Source organism: Necator americanus, chromosome III, assembly GCF_031761385.1.
Source record: "Necator americanus strain Aroian chromosome III, whole genome shotgun sequence".
NCBI lineage: Eukaryota > Metazoa > Nematoda > Chromadorea > Rhabditida > Ancylostomatidae > Necator > Necator americanus.
This window is the reverse complement of record NC_087373.1, coordinates 35802598-35818584: the sequence shown is the minus strand read 5'-3', so window position 1 is coordinate 35818584 and position 15987 is coordinate 35802598. Positions and strand designations below refer to the sequence as shown.

The 15987-nt window shown below is 40.6% G+C and overlaps 2 protein-coding genes across 4 annotated transcripts; both read right to left on the bottom strand.

Moving 5' to 3' along the window:
* Nucleotides 1–548: 548 nt before the first annotated feature.
* On the bottom strand, nucleotides 549–4908 carry RB195_012034 (uncharacterized protein; the record flags this gene model as incomplete). Of its 2 annotated transcripts, XM_064193710.1 has the most annotated exons (7): nucleotides 549–680; nucleotides 1251–1355; nucleotides 1411–1513; nucleotides 1566–1702; nucleotides 2005–2140; nucleotides 3066–3586; nucleotides 4900–4908. In XM_064193710.1, the coding sequence occupies 7 exons, from the start codon at nucleotides 4906–4908 to the stop codon at nucleotides 549–551; spliced, it is 1143 nt and encodes a 380-aa protein (XP_064051292.1). The 2 variants fall into 2 exon arrangements, with proteins under 2 accessions (XP_064051292.1, XP_064051293.1); XM_064193709.1 differs by lacking the exon at nucleotides 549–680 and having other exon boundaries at nucleotides 1140–1355.
* Nucleotides 4909–5562: 654 nt separating this feature from the next.
* RB195_012033 (uncharacterized protein) lies at nucleotides 5563–15156 on the bottom strand (the record flags this gene model as incomplete). 2 transcript variants are annotated; one of them, XM_064193708.1, is made up of 16 exons in its annotated part: nucleotides 5563–5592; nucleotides 5870–5945; nucleotides 6315–6323; nucleotides 6387–6421; nucleotides 6550–6693; nucleotides 7868–8301; nucleotides 8544–8647; nucleotides 9072–9256; nucleotides 9555–9619; nucleotides 10264–10334; nucleotides 10526–10633; nucleotides 10687–10704; nucleotides 10785–10933; nucleotides 14066–14179; nucleotides 14412–14435; nucleotides 15136–15156. In XM_064193708.1, 16 exons carry the CDS (start codon nucleotides 15154–15156, stop codon nucleotides 5563–5565), a joined length of 1587 nt encoding a protein of 528 aa, XP_064051290.1. The 2 variants fall into 2 exon arrangements, with proteins under 2 accessions (XP_064051290.1, XP_064051291.1); XM_064193707.1 differs by lacking the exons at nucleotides 5563–5592; nucleotides 5870–5945; nucleotides 6315–6323; nucleotides 14412–14435; nucleotides 15136–15156 and adding an exon at nucleotides 10773–10780 and having other exon boundaries at nucleotides 6371–6421; nucleotides 10826–10933; nucleotides 14066–14167.
* Nucleotides 15157–15987: the final 831 nt, after the last annotated feature.

Below are 15987 nucleotides of genomic sequence, written 5' to 3'. Positions count from 1 at the left end.
GTCCTGCTGTACAAAGGATAATTTGAACTCGGAAAAACAAAACTTTACTAAGAAATAAATTCAAACAAATTGGTATATTTAACAAAAACGTCTAGCTTTCAAAGCGTAACATCCAGTTGCACAGAAATATACTCTATTTTACGATCCTTTAACAATGTATGGTATTAAATTGTAGGGAAACACAGCAGTGAAGGCTGCTTAAAGGTGATATCTCAACTATTTTCATTTAAATACCACCTTTCAGGATCATCTACATCATGAACGAAACACCAGCAGTCACATAAATTGCTTATCGTTTAGAAAAAAATCATCTTAAGACCAAAAACTTCCCCTAACAAGTTCATTTCTAAATTATTACTTTTCCTTTATTTTCAAAAACAAAAACCAAAGAGTTTCCCCCTCAAAAAAAAGAACAGATTTAAATAGCAAGGTTTTGTACGTGGTTCTAATCCAAATAACTAGCCGCAGTGATTCAAATCACCTGCGAATCGCTTACCAATTTGTTTGTAATGTCAAAAACAACAAAAAAAAGAGGCGATAATAACAATTCACTGATGAAATCCTAGTCCGAGACCTCGCCCCATATGTGTTGTTTCGCGGGCTATTTCGTATTGTCTGTCCAAATCTCGCATCATTCTTTTCTGTTTTTCACTTTCCTCTTGAAGTCTTTTGCTGTCCGCCTGAAAAGAAGACCATATAAAACGAAACCCTAGAAATAAATCTGTGGAAATGTTGGGCCTAAAGTGATGAGAACAAATTTGGCAATGAATTCCAAACATGACCTAAAAAAGACCATTTACAAACAACTAAAGAGAAAGAAATGTAGAAATACTCAAGGTTGCCTTCTTACAAATTTAAGAACATATAATATGAGAATTTTTTTTTTTTTTTTTTTTTTTTCTACTTTTTTTAATTTCTTTTTTAACAAAAAACATTCAACAAAAAAAATTTAATATATTTTCTTTTTTTTTAATTTATTTTTATTTAAACAAATTTATATACATTAGCGGGGGCCCCCCCCCCCGGGGGGGCGGGGGGGGGGGGGGTGGGGGGGGGGGGGGGGGGGGGGGGGGGGGGGGGGGGTCTTCCCAGAGGGCCGGGGGCCGGGGGGGGGGGGTCCTAATTCTAAGTATATAATACTACAAAAACACAACGAAAGGAAACAAAAAACTCATCGAATTTGGATCTACATTCGCAGCATTCTTGATGCCCATAAGTTTCAAAAATTTGTTTGCTTGATCCCCACCAACACCACTTGCAGTAATTGCGCTGGACCATAAGCCAGCATTCTTTGTCAGATTCGACGGTGCTGCCGTAGCAACAGTAGCGCTCACTTCACCGCCTCCACTGCTTCCCTAAACATCAAATTTCTTGCTGCAGAAAGAAGCGAAGTTCGAATTGTCAATTGACTTCTCCGCCAGATGCTGAAGTTGGTTTCGATCCCCATAGCAGCTTCTTCTGTTTAGCAACTTCTTCAGCAGTAGGCCGAATATCCCATGTCGAGCGGTCCTCTCTGAATCAACTTATTTATGAGCAAGAATAAGATTTATAAAATTGACTTGTACTTCTCTCTCTTGTCATCTCTTCCTTTCCATCCTCCTTCTCTATCTCTGCCGCCATTCCTGCCTTGCCCACCACGTCGATAACCGCCTCCCCCTCGGTAGTCCCTCCGTGGACCACCATAGTCTCGCCGATCGTCTTTCTAAAATCCAGCACTCGACGTCGTGCGGAGTGATCCGTCGTGGCTGCACCATCCACCACTGGTGCAACTGAGACCAAACCACAACATTATTTTCTAGAAGTGCACCGCCTGCGCCGCAAGTGTCTTTAGTAAGTAAATAAAAGAAAAGAAAACATAACAATTCCTTCCAGGTGACACGAGCTAGAAAAGTATCTTGTCATAGAAAAAACCGCAAAAAAAATGCATTTAAAAGTTTAGACTTGTCATATTATAGATAACTTGCAGAAAAAAAAATTAAAAAGAGGACCAGTGAAAGGAGATACCCTCTGAAATCTATCTCTTTCGTCGCGATCACGGTTGCGATAGTCGTCCCGCCGCCTGTTGTCGAAACGACCTCCTTGTCGGTTGTCTCTATCCCTTTCCATATTTCTGTCTTCATAATCATCTCTACGCGGTCTTCTGAACATAAAGAAATCATCAGGACTGAAATCTTCAAAAAAATATCAAAAAACCTGGGGCAGAATTAAGGTTTACGCAACTGATATGCAACACTTTTCTATCTATTAGGATTAAAGACAGATATTACTACAGAACAGTTTTCGTCAATTTCAATTATTAAGGAACCATCTAAAAGTATCAAAACACTTGGTCATTCATTATGATTGTAACTGCTCAGTAAAAAAAAAGACAGCAAATGCATCGTCACGAAAACTTCACCATATTTCAACGGCTATGATGGAGTTAGCACCATTAATGCATTTTAAATCCCCACAATGATAAATTTGGCCACTTGGAGATCCCAAGAGTTGCGTTTGACTTTGTGTTTGTGCAAAAGAAAAAGCCAGCCCACTCTCCATATGTCTGAGAAACCAAAATTTCTATCCGTCCACTACTCCGCCTTTATCTCTACGCTAAGGTGTAGCTGTTGTGTTGAGCTCGCCATGGTGAGGCGCTTGAGATAAATAATTAATGACTTTGATTTTCCAGGCTCTGGCGAAGGCGATAGTGGCGAAACGCTACCTGTTAATAAAAATCAACACCAGTCGTGGTTACAGCTCAAGCAAATCAATATAAAAACTATGTCTACACCTTTTTGGCAGTTCTGTGAAAAATTGCATTGTGTTGATTTTGCCTCTCAAGCATACATTACAGTATTTACTGTAGCAGCCGATCCATGCCACAAGCATTTGGAAGGAGAAAAACAAGAGCTTCGTCAATGTTACGAAGTTGGTCGCCATGGAAAAGCATGCAGGCGCAGAGCAAAGATTTTTAGACAATTCAGAACAATGGTTTTAAAAAGTAAACCACAGTACAACCACAGTTGAGCTGGGTGCGAAATAGAGGTAATCAAAACTGTAAAATAAACTAGTGGTAATACACTCACTTGCTCGGAAATTCACTATCATGGGATTTCCGTCGATAATCATCTGATCTGTCTCTTCGGTCGTCATCCCTCGGTCTGTCTACTCGATCATCGTGTCGGTGGTCATCCACTCTGGACTTTTCCCTTCTCTCTTCCGTTCTATGCTTATCACGTTTTTCATCCTGGCGATCCCTCCGTTCATCTGTCACCTTCCTTTCAATTCTGTCATCGAATCGTTCAGGTTTGCTCTTCTTTTCCTTTGGTTCAGGGACATCACCGCAACTGATATCATCGTTCTGGTCCATTTTTTCTCTCCTCTTCTCTTTAGGTTCCGCTGATCCAGATGCTGCTATGTAATCATCTCGTGGTGATATACATTTCTTCTCAGCATTGTCAGACGTATCCATTTTATCTGAGAACTTCTCCAACGTTTCCGGGTCGTTTGTCGACTTCCGAGATTTTTGACCACTCAGATCAGTCGGTTCACTACAACGATCTTTCGTTTTTTCGACAGCTTCGTCGTCTGACGACTCGAACTTGATCTGAAAAAGGAAGCATACCGAAACGAGTACCATCTAGTTCTCGCAATGTACAAAAAGAAAAGGAACATTCATATTCAGTTGTTTGAAATTTTAATTAGAAGGAAAAGTTGGGAGATTTCTAGTTAAAAGCATAAACAACTTCAAAAGTCCGTTATTCAGAACACTTGCTATTATCGAATATAAATTTAGAGAGTTCAAAAAATACACGCTGAACTGAATTCTATAAAAGCCAGTGAACGACAAACATTACGATGTTGGGATCTCTCCACGAATACATAGGGGTAGGGTTATATCTCACGGATATGAGCTTCACTGCGCTCAATAATCACTATTAATCCAGAAGAACACGTGAGAAACACCCTTGACTACACCCGTGTCCCCAACGATGCAACTTATTACATGCTGCACAATGGTGCAATGAGCGGCGCGTCTACAACTAGGTGTAGGTTGAGGCGATATGCTGCTCACTTAGGGTAAAATGTAGTTTGGGGGAGGGAAGAGGGCACTCAGTGGCGCCCTTATTTCTCGATGTAAATATTTGAATCAATTGGGCCCCAAGGCCTAAGCGTTAGTTTTAGAGGACCTATGACGTATAAGCTAAAGTTACTAAGAGAAAAAAATAAGTTAGAGCGTCGAGAAATAAGGGCGCCACTGAGTGCCCCTCCTCCCAACCACATTTTCCCCCTCACTTAGTTATACTAATTGAATGACAGCATTGCCCGCGTTGCATCCTAAGGGAACCGATGCAACTACGGCTGTTTCCTACATCGTTTTTCTCGATTACTAGTTGGAATTGGGCGTGATCAAACACATTTCATAGCTGTGAAATACAACCATACCTCTACCTATTCTTGGAGAGGTCCCAAAACTGTGAATTTAGTGACATACTGCTTTTAGAAGATACTCAGGGGTAAAACATGGCTGGGCGGGCCACTCACTGGCGTCCTTATTTCCCAACGTTCTAACTTACTTTTTCTCTTAATAACTTTAGTTTACAGTTTAGATCCTCTAACACTAATGCTTAGACATTAGGACCAGGATTGAAGTGATTATTTACTTCGAGAAATAAGGGCGCCACTGAGTGGCCTCAAAACTACATTTTACCCGATACTCAGTGTCTACATATCCAGATTTGTGGGGATCGCAGCGTGGAAAATCTTATGCAGTTTCTCTTTAAAAAAAAAAAAAACGAAAACGCAAACAACGCAATACCACTCAGGAGCACACAAAAACAAACAGCAAAACAGCATCGGACAAACAACTGCTCCTGGTGGATTTGCTTCGAGAGAAATGAGGAAAGAAGAAGAACTCACATGAGGCATTCCACGGCGCACTCTGGTCGCAATCTCGTGAAGCAAAATCGATCCTCGGCGCGGAGGCTGATCTGGAGCGCAGCATTCTCAGTGGAGCAGTATATCCGAAATAAAAAGAACAACACTCGGAAGAAACCATTATATCACCAACATCAACTTTTAGATGTTTTTATCTTAACTAAACAACTTTACATAACCAACATTATTATCAAGATGTTTTAAGAAAAGTAACATGAATGGCTGAACATTCTAAAACAAAACAAAACAAAACAGCGCTAAAAGCGCTGCACGAAACTATTTGCCTAGTGATGGATGTAGCGAGAATGGTGTGTCAAGCAAAGTTGATCGTGTTCACAGGATGCTGCTAAGGATGAGGTAAAGAAACTACTCCTACGGCGGAATTTTAGGTTACTTTAACATTTGTAAACATCCTTAGTATATGTACACCAGAAATATGATGCAGTGTCTAACTTCCATTTCGTACCCTTTCCATTCATCGTATTGGAAATAGCACTTTTTTGATGTTAAATATGAAGTTTTCCGCCTCAGTAGCATGTAACACAACCAAACTCGCGTTCATCGCTCCAAACACCTACACGATCATCCGGCAAGTAACGACTAAACCAATTGCAAGAGCATGGGATTTAGAAAAGACCGTCAGAATCAATATTGAACGACAGAAAGTTCTCGTCGCTGAAAATCTCAGGGACAGAAAATTACAAGAACTATTCATAAAATCATAAACAACAAGTAGAAATCACAACAACAAACAAAACTTGTACATAACTACAGCATTTGCTCTGTAAAATTGTTTTGCACAGTTTCACCCCTAACATCTAATTACTAATAAACTGCAGGAACCAAATGATACTCGCGAAAAAAAAAATGTAGTAACCCTACAAAAACCAATTTTATCTCATCCATTAGATTGGTTCCAGCAACGACGATTTTAATGATGATGTAAGTGCACCTGCCAACGCTTGACGATTAGTTTTTCTGGGTTCCAATATTGCGAGCTACCAACTGCCTTTTCCCTTTCAATTACTCTGCAAAAAGATTGAATTGTTCAGATTTGTAAATAAGAGAGACAGGTGGAAGCAATTATCAATTTTCTGTTTTCGGAGCAATCAGTAACCGGAGAACTCTGCTCTAGATAGACGCTCTAGAAGATCTGTTATAGATTTTGGTGCTGCATAGTAAACAGCGGAAACATAGCGATGTTATTTTTTGCAGTATACATAAACTACTTCGGTTGCTTAAAACCAAAGCTGATTGGAAACACCCAGAATAAATAAAATCACTTCGGAGAATCACATGGAAACTCTATATTTGGTAATAGAGCAAATCTTATCCTGATGTTCGCAATAACAAGCAACGTGGAAAAATATTCAAGGAAAAGAAAAAGAGAAATCTACCGGCAACATCTTTACAATACAAAATTTGGTATCGCCGCGGTTCTTTCACACTTCGCCTAGTCACTGAAGAACGAATGACCAAGACTCGATTCGTCACTGTCACTGTCCTGAAATGTCAAAAACATTTACAGTTCAACGATTTTTAACAAAACGCTGAAGTCTATGTGGTTCCTAAATAAACTCCATGCCTCAAAGTATCAATAAAATAAATTTTGTACGAAATACTAAAACCGACCTCTTTTATGTAGTCGACAGGGTGGAAATCCGGCGCTGCCCCATTTCCATTATTCTTCGCTGAATATTGCGATGTTTTGGCAGTTGTACGATCCTGTACTGGACGTGGGTACGTCTGCGTACTGTCGGGTGTTGCGTAGATATTCTAGATTAAGATATTAAGATACATATATCCGTACTAGTCATCAAATAGGACTCCAAAGTGAGATGTAAAGTTTGAAAAAGAAAAAAAGACTTTTTTGAGTCATTCATTGGAATTTCTTATTGGGAAAGGGCAAGCACAACATCTCACAATGATCCAATTTGAAAATTCACCAAGTGGCATGGAGTGAAACTGCAGTCTATTTTAAGGGCATCACCCCACGAATCTGGGGTGGTACGGGATTCAGGTGGGTTATCCCTATACGGGGTCGTGGATTGTGGGGAAGAGGGTGGTTCCGTCCATTTCTTCCTTATTGCCGTTAAAAAAACGTCCCGGAAGATGCACATGCAAAAAACGTGCACAAGATTGGCGCGCTCCAATAGAACTCGTTGTAGAAAATAGCGCCCCGGAGCGCCTTAAGTCGCATCTTCCGAGCCGTTTTTTACGGCCGTTAGGATGCAATGAGCCCATCCATTTCTGCAATCCCGTATAGTCTTTGACCATCGGAAATCCATATTACGTCAGATTCGTTCGGTGATGCCTTTAAGCGCAGAAAGAGCAAATTAAGGCCTGAGCTGCGCTTGTTACATACATAGCCGACCAGACGGCTGAATTACGTAGGTGATCGAATGGAATGAAATCCGAGGTGACGAAATATTTTATATTTTATCTTTTTCTTTTGACTTTTTTTTCCATTGATCCTCATCAAACTGTTCAAGAATCGCAATGTTGATGCATGAATAACAAGTGTAATTAGATATCTTTGCTGATAACAGAAGATAAAAACACTGACATGCATTTGTACTTGGTGTGATCAATCGAAATCAACATTTTCCTCAAACTCTAGAAAAAAGACAGTTAGAGAGTGTGCGGTATATTTAGGTTTTCGTTATGTCGGTCATGGAGATCATGGTGTGCGTTGTCCGGTAGACTGTTGGCATGGAAAAGTGGCAGGTTAGCTACGCTGCAACGAAGGTCTCAATACAATGAGCACTATGGGAGAAAGGGAGGGAACTAACACCATGGTTGGGACTTTATTATGGACTGAATAGAACGCATCGACACAGGTGCAAAACATCAGCAAAAAATGCTCCATTAGCTATAGGAACCATAAAATGCCCAGCAGTTCGAATAATGATAACAATATGATTTAGTACGCGGCCTTTTTGGTACTCACCTTAACGCCTCCTCCACGCGCGTGTTGCGACATCGGTATCCCATGCATCACTTCGAAATTGTCGAAATTTTCTGCAGACGCAGCGTTGAATTGACACTCAGCATACGCATTCGACCCAATTTGTGAATTTTGTTCATAATCACTAGGTTCTTCAAATTTGATCATTCCGTCACATTCACCACCGGCAGCTGTTCTGACAATCGGTGGCTCACGCTGCGGCTGATAGACTTGCTGCCTTAGCACTGGTGGGTACATCTGTCCATTTTCATAGCCAAAATCAACGGATTCTGTTTTGTATACTGTACTATTCTGGTAGTTAGCAATTGCTGGTGACTGTACTTGAGTAGTATGCATGTTATTCGATGGTTCACGTTGGTAAACGTTTGTTACGAAGAATTCATTCACATCTCCAATCTCAGCCGTGTCCATACTTCCTAAAAAAAAATTACAACATTTAAGTATTCGCTATGTGTGTTTCCAATATGCTGGTGTTATAGCCGGGTCAAAACGCGAACTACAGTGATCAGTGGTGTTAGCAAAGGTTGATCCTTGATCATTAGCCGCTACGGCCCACCATGCCGCTTTGACCCAACTGTACACACTTATCGATAATTTCGCCGCGTCATTTATATCATTTTCGAATAGAGTGGTGCTCTATTTCGACTTCAAGACTCACCTTGATTCACTGACTGTGGTTCCATAACCTGAACTTCCGGGCTCATCATTTGTGTCACTCCACAAGTCACTTGGGCTGGCACTGTGCCATCAACATTACTGTATCTAAAAAAAGTCTGTTTAAAATACGTTAAGGTATTGAATAGATGACAATGGGAACGTTAACGAGCACAAGGTGGTTCGTAGAAAGACCTTAAATGTCGGCAAATATTTACAATCGTTAAGGAGGCAAACGAGGGCTGGTGTAGTGTACCGGTTAAAGGTTTCGCTTCCTGCCAGTTACACGTTCGTAAACCTCTTAAAGATTCTGAATTGAAGTGAACGTGGGGGCGCATCTCAAGCGGATTGATTAACGCCAGACACTTTATCCACTTTAGGGAGGCAAACATAACTAAAATCTCATTTAGCAACTTGTCATCATGATTACTTGAAACTATAAGTCTAAGAGTGCTTATTTGAGCTTTCATTCACTCATGCATTTCCACACTCCATCCCCGAACTGAGTAAAAATTCAGAACTAGTCACGTACCCAACCGATGCCTCATAACCGTTGACTCCCACATAGCCGGAATTAATAGGTGTGGGCGCAGCAGGTTCGGTCCAATTCTGATGATTTGGAGAAGCGAATATGTTTAGCGGTACATCGGATACTGGTCCTATATTATGTGAAGAGGATGAGTGGGATGCCGTAGTATGACGAGAGGTGTGTGAAGTCTGAAAAACAAAATTAAACATACATTTCAGAAGAGTATTTCATGAATTTCCTAACAAACATAGTGCTGAAATCCAAAGTTTAAGAGCGTAAAAAAAGACTAGATTAAACAATGGTTCTCTTGTTGATATAAAAGTGGAATTCAAACAGCTGAAAAGGGATACGAACTTCGTTGAGGAATTTCATCACTGTCACTGTCATGTTGTCACTTTTCCCATATTTTTCTTAGTTGTTACCTTTTTGATTGCGCAAAAGTCATTATGAAAAATTCAACATAAAATTGTTTTACAGAAACCTCACAGGGAATGTCGATGAGTCGGATCTGGAGGCTACAGCTCCTTGGCGCATTCCACTTCTTACTCGTGCTTAAAATACGATATTAATATATCAGCTGACTTCGAAACATAACAACATTATTGGAAAGTTTTAAATCCAAAAAAACTAGGATCTGCGCACATTTTTAAGCACAGAAGTTTTTCGGACCAAAAGCCTAATCACACAAGCTCAGTGAAAGATATAAAAACTCTTACATTTCGATCCAAACCATTCTACTACAATTATGGGTGGAAATAAGAACAATGGTCAGGTCGAGAAAATCTGAAGCCCGGTGCAGTTACGTATACGGCTGCACTCGAACCGGCGCGGTGAAACTAGCGGCCGCTTTTCAAGGTGGGACCTCAGTCATCTCTGCAGTACGATTGCAGCAAGCGAAAATTTACGCAATTGTACCAGGCTTTCACGTCGTTGTGTCTCGACTGGGAGGAAATGTAGTTTGGGGATGGGGCACTCAGTGGGGCCGTTCTCTACGCTCTAGCATATTTTTTCTCTTAGTTGCTTTCGCTTACAAGTCATAGATCATCTTAGACTCATGGTTAGGGCGCCGATTGATTTAATTATTTACTTCGAGAAATAAGCGCGCTTCTGAGTGCCTCCTCACCCCACCTAATTTTACCGTTGCGACTATACCTAGCATCAATTATTGCAGTAGAAAAAAGGTAGATTTGCTCACTTGGGCGTCTTTCCATCATTGCCGTCAAATAGTTGTTCTTGTAGTCTGTCAGTCCATAAGGATACCCAGAACTGGAAACAAATCTACGAAGTGTGCCATGTTCTTATACAAAAATGGCAGATATCGCCAAACTCTCACCTATACGAAGTTTTACAATTGCACTCCTCCACGGTTTACAAGGATAACTTCAGCAGTTCAAGGTGCATATGACAGAGTGAACTGCTAATTTTGCAAAATAACAAGGAGAACCTCCCTAACTCACGCTCGTCTATCAAGAGGGAATTCATCAACGTATCCTTCTTCAATTTTGCATGCCGCTCGGCGATAACGAATTTGTTCTTCGGGTTCGGCTAGGATACCAAGATACTCCCTTCAAATAATCAGAAATTGATAGAGGAAAAGACGTCGAGATACTTCACTCACAGATAATCCCTGTGTCCTCTGAAATCTCCGGTAGTTACCACATCACCGCAAGGGATTAAGATCCGAAATTAAAAATCGTTTTGCACGTATTTTTCTACTCATAATAAACAACGCTAAGGTGCCAATCATTCAAATATACCGGTGTTGCTTGTTTCCTTACTGCTAAAACTTCCTTCGGTAAACGAAACTCTCCAGGATAACCACCTTCACGCATAAATGCTTGGAGATCGAAGTTCTCATCGTACTTCTGCAATCAAAGGAAAAATAATAATTCAGCAGTGCTCAGAATGGACGAAAACAGAGAAGAAAGCAAAACTAGTAAATTCTTTACATTTTTACAAGTTAAACAACTTAGAGCTGAAGAATAAACTATCAATAAGGATGTCTGTCAGATGACAGTATAATAGTAGGGTCGAAACAACATCAAGCACAGTGCAGTTGCGTAAGCGGCTGTGCTCGAAGAGGTGTGATTGGGGTCACTTTGGGACCTTTGCTAGCACCAATCATCGCTACAGTGTGCGGTGGTCCCACCTCAATTCTAATCCCTATCTCCACCACCTTCGAGAGCAACTGCTTACGCAACTGCATTGCGTTTCATGTTGTTTTGATTCGACTGTATGCACGTTCCCCCAGCGTTCATAACTCATACCTATAACAGATTAATTAAGACAGAAATTTCCACCTGTGATCAAACGGATCAAAAGGTCATTGGCTGAATAATATCTGAGTGGCGTTCGTTTTCAATCGATACTAAAGTAGTCTAACATCGCACAACCTTTCACATTAGCCAGCTTGTTCAAATGTATCATACATCTTTACTTTCCTGTTTTTTTTTAAATTTTTAACTGTATGTTTGGCCTGGACGATAGCAGCAGCGTCTATAGCAGACTGCTGTTTTTTTTTTGCTGATCAACACAAATCTTCTCATATTAGAATATTGATGTCATAAAGTGGTGCTTTTATGTGCTGCATTTATGCATACCAGCAGTTATGTTACATCGGATGACCGTAACGCGGTCAGCTTTGCGTACGTTACCAATAGTACATAAAATCCCCTTTCTCCGAAGTTTTTTTTTCAATGGACATAAACGTCATGTCCGTCAGCGCTAAAAAAGGGGTTATAAAGCCTATATGCCTCTGCTGTTTTTTTTAAACAATTCGCAGTAACCGCGTACCATCCCACAGATCCTCTATGGCCTGCAAGGCTCCTTATCCCGATTTTTCATATCGATCGGTACAACCGCGTCGGTTGGCATCATGGTGCAACGATTCCCAGAATGAAAACACGATGTGAAGTGTGCATTCAATGAGATGCATTGAAAGTGATAGGGATAGGCTAAGGAGTAAAGTACGACCCCTTAAAACAGTGTATTCGCTCTTACATCAAATTCCGACCAAATCAAATTTATGTAGATATCGGCTTATCGATTTTTGTGCTCCAACGCCAGCCTAGATGCTCGCACTAAGCTGGTTATTATCTCAATCACTGCATCAATGATTTACTCAAACCAGTTAAATTTCGTGTTTTTCTTGGAACTTTTCGTGGCTATCGATCGGTACGAGGAACCTCGATATCGGCAGAAGACGTTGTTTCAGCATCAACGTCAGCCTTAGCGCGAATAATCACCCGTGTTTTCTTTTGTCAACGGTAGCTATGCATCTATACCGTCAGAATTTTTCTTCAGAATTCCGGGTGGCTGACATTCGGTTGTTTATTACTCAATCTATGCTACCTATTTTGCACGAATATTAGAGAAATCTCCGGTTATATTACATATCTACAAACATATATTAATGTTAAAACGACATGAAGCACGGTGCACCTGCGTAAGTGACTGCGCTCTATGCGGCGCGGTGGAGGAAGCGGTTGGGATCGAGGTGGGATCGCGAAGTGCAGCGGAGATTGATGTTAGCAAGGGTCCCACCTCGATCCTAGGCGTTACGCTCCACAACACCGCTTCGAGTGTAGCCGCTTATCCAACTACACCGTGATTCATGTATTACGTACTGTACGTACATACTTCATGCAGGTTTTTTTCTTCAGAGTAACTCTTTCGTATTTCAGTAGTCCAAAAACCAGCGGAAATACTCAAAAATGGTTAGTGTAGTATTCAAAAGTGACTAGTTATTCACATTCCTTTTCTTGCTTCTTTGCTCTCATTTTCTTTTCGGGGACACTTTTCCCAAGAAAATTTCGGATTTGCAAGGCAGAGCTTGATGAGTTTTTATGATAATGTTGCGTTAACATGTCTTTCAAAAGTAAATAAAAAGACTATTGCAATTCCCGCTAAAATTTTCGCTTCTTTTCTCATTACATTGCAACTACCTGTGCTTATATTGATATTACATTTATTATCGTGCTCGTCGACTGACATGTGAATTGTTGTGGCCTGCTCACGCAGTATGAACGTTATACAACGATCAAAAAGTCGAAATTTTCGCTTAGATTACCTTGCGCGCTTGTTTGTGAATACGTACTGTGAACATTTCTGGAGCATCTCTTCATCTTTTCCAATTCTCGGCAACCAATTCGTAGGAACATACAAGGACAGTTACCACAACAATAGAGAAACAGTGCTTCCATTTGTTGTGCATAGTTGTCAGCTATAGTTGTACAAGTTCAAATGTAAAGTACGCAAATACTGCGGGCAACTGTTGAGTTCCATATGTTCCTCTTAACATTTCCAAATTGATAGAGATATACATTGCTTTTTAATTTGTGTTTTTTCATGTAATTTCACCTTGAAGGAATGCTGGGGTCGCAAGATATAGTGGGATCAAAACGACTCTTCTGTGAAGTCTAATTGCAGCAAGCGAGGTCCCGCCACGGGCAGCAAACAAGGTCTTGCCACGGTCCGTACGTATAACTGCGCCACTTCGACCACAATTGTTTAGACAGTTAGATCAGCAGGTTTCAGGCCGTCTGACCTAACCATATGCCAGGAACAAATTAAATAAAGTTGGCCGCGACAAAAGAAATTTTTGACGATCCACACACGGCACTGAAACGTACCTTTGTGAGGTTTCTCCTACTACTACCTATCCCAGAAAACTAAGAGGTGGTGTGTATTTAAGACTGAATGAAACCATGCCTCAGAACTAATGCGCAATTTGCACTTATAATTACTTCCAGCGCAAATATACTTATCGGGAAATTGACCGTTGCAGTGAGGACCTGCTTATCGTCGGATGCAGCACACGCGCAGACTCGACTTTTCACTGCCGGGTAGGTTTCTCTATTTTCTCTATTTTGTAATTCTTTCTCGTAAAAGTGACATGAAAAAGTATTCTGAAAGCTCATCGACATCCAAGACTTGTCATCACTTTTTTGTTCCATCTTTCTAGCTCCAAGTGGTTTGAGAAGAAACATTTTGCTCACCGGACGACATATAACTGCTCCTATCCCCTCTGGAAACGGCACGGTTCGCCAGTCAAAACCGTCATACAATGACGGTGAGTTTCCGCGCCTGCCGCGAGACATTTTGAATAGTATCTGCAATGTTGTGATTGAAAACCATCAGATTGGAATCGTTTTAAACTCCACGCTGATCTCAATGCTTCCTCAAATGATAGGCAATACTCGAAAAGTTCGAAAATTCGGGAAACCTGTCGTCCAATGCTATGAATATTTGAAAAAGTCGAAATATTGAACTGTTCGAATAGTCACAAAGATGATTTGCACATCAGGCTGTTTTTGGTAGATGCTACAGAGACATATCGCTTACCTGCTTATCCTGGTGTGAAGGGCGCTGCAGAAACTACTGAATCTTTTCAGTAGTAGTCAATTCTTCTAAAAATAGATGTTAACGAGAGTTTCTAAAAACACCAGAAAACATCTACTTGTATTTATATTCCCGAATAAAGAGTATACGTAAATTTGACGTTAAAAAAAAACCGAAGCAAAACCTCTAGCTTGTACGAAACAAAAGTTAGATGAGAGATAATGCCTTATATTAAAAAAGGCACTAGTTCTTCCTATATCTTCTAGGAATTTTATTTATTATCATAACTCTTCTTATTCACTCATCTTAGAATAACAATGCAACAGAATAAACGTTACAACACTTCATTATTTTTTCGGATAATGTTATTTTTTAGAAGCTAAACCATGGTTCCAATCCCTCGGTCTAAATCTTCCTTTCTTTTGTTGTTTACCGAAATTCTTTTTCTGATAAGGATATATTATGATATACTGTGGTTTGTGTTAAAGGAAACGAAAAGAAGAAGGAAAGAGACGGGAATTTCCATCATGTGTTTGGTGGACGAGTGGCTTCGCCTCCATCTTTTTTCAACGCCATCAAAGCAACAACAAAAAAACTAAGTGCAAATGTGAATAATTACTCTTTCTGTCTCGGAATATTAATAATATTAATATAGAAGTGTTTTTCGATGTTCCTATTCCTACAAAAAATCCTACATAAGCCCACTCAGTCTCAATGAACTACAAACGGTGGTTCGGCGACCACACATTATCTCCAGGTGGAGAGCTCCCTTCTATTGTGTTGAATTATGCACTTACCGCTAAAAAGAGTTGCAAGAATTACCGCAAGACCTTCGGTCACCCTGATTTTCAAGTGCAAGGTTCCGAAGAAGAACGATGGAAAGCGGTTCTGCACGTATAAGTGAGATTCCGACGACCAACTTCTGATTAGTGAACTTCCAGCTGTCGATAAAACGTGTTCAACTTCCCTGAAACAAGATGAGACGCGTAAAAACAGAAGAAACAACGAAAATCCAACAAAAAAGCCTCATTCGACAGCGTGGCGGCGACATACCAGACGGGTGGTCCAGACGCGATCGCCCCCGCCTGAGGACGTATGGGTGGTCCTAAAGGGAAAACATGTGGCACAGGTTGGTGCGACGATGCGTTGATGAGATTTTTAAGTTACAAATGACATCGTGTAGAGTGCGAGGTCGAATCTACCCGATTTCACCTTCTGGAGCAGTTATTAGGTTAGTCCTGGCGGGTTTTCTTTTTTTTTTTGATGATGTGAATGGAATAAGGTGAGGGGACGGATTTAAAGGAAACTAGAGTAGACATGAATGTATAGCTTATTATTACTGAATCTCTAGCTCTTTGTTCGGAATTAGGTTTATTGGTTTGTTCATTTAATTCTATTTCAATGTCCGTACATGGTCACATCTTCCGGTTTGAAGGCAGCACCCCACGAATCGGGGTGATGCGGGTTTCACGTGGGTTGTGCCTACACGGAGTCGTAGATCATGGGGAGAAGGATGATTCCGTCCATTTCTTCCTAATTTCCGTAAAAAACGGCACGGAAGATACAACTTCGGGCGTTC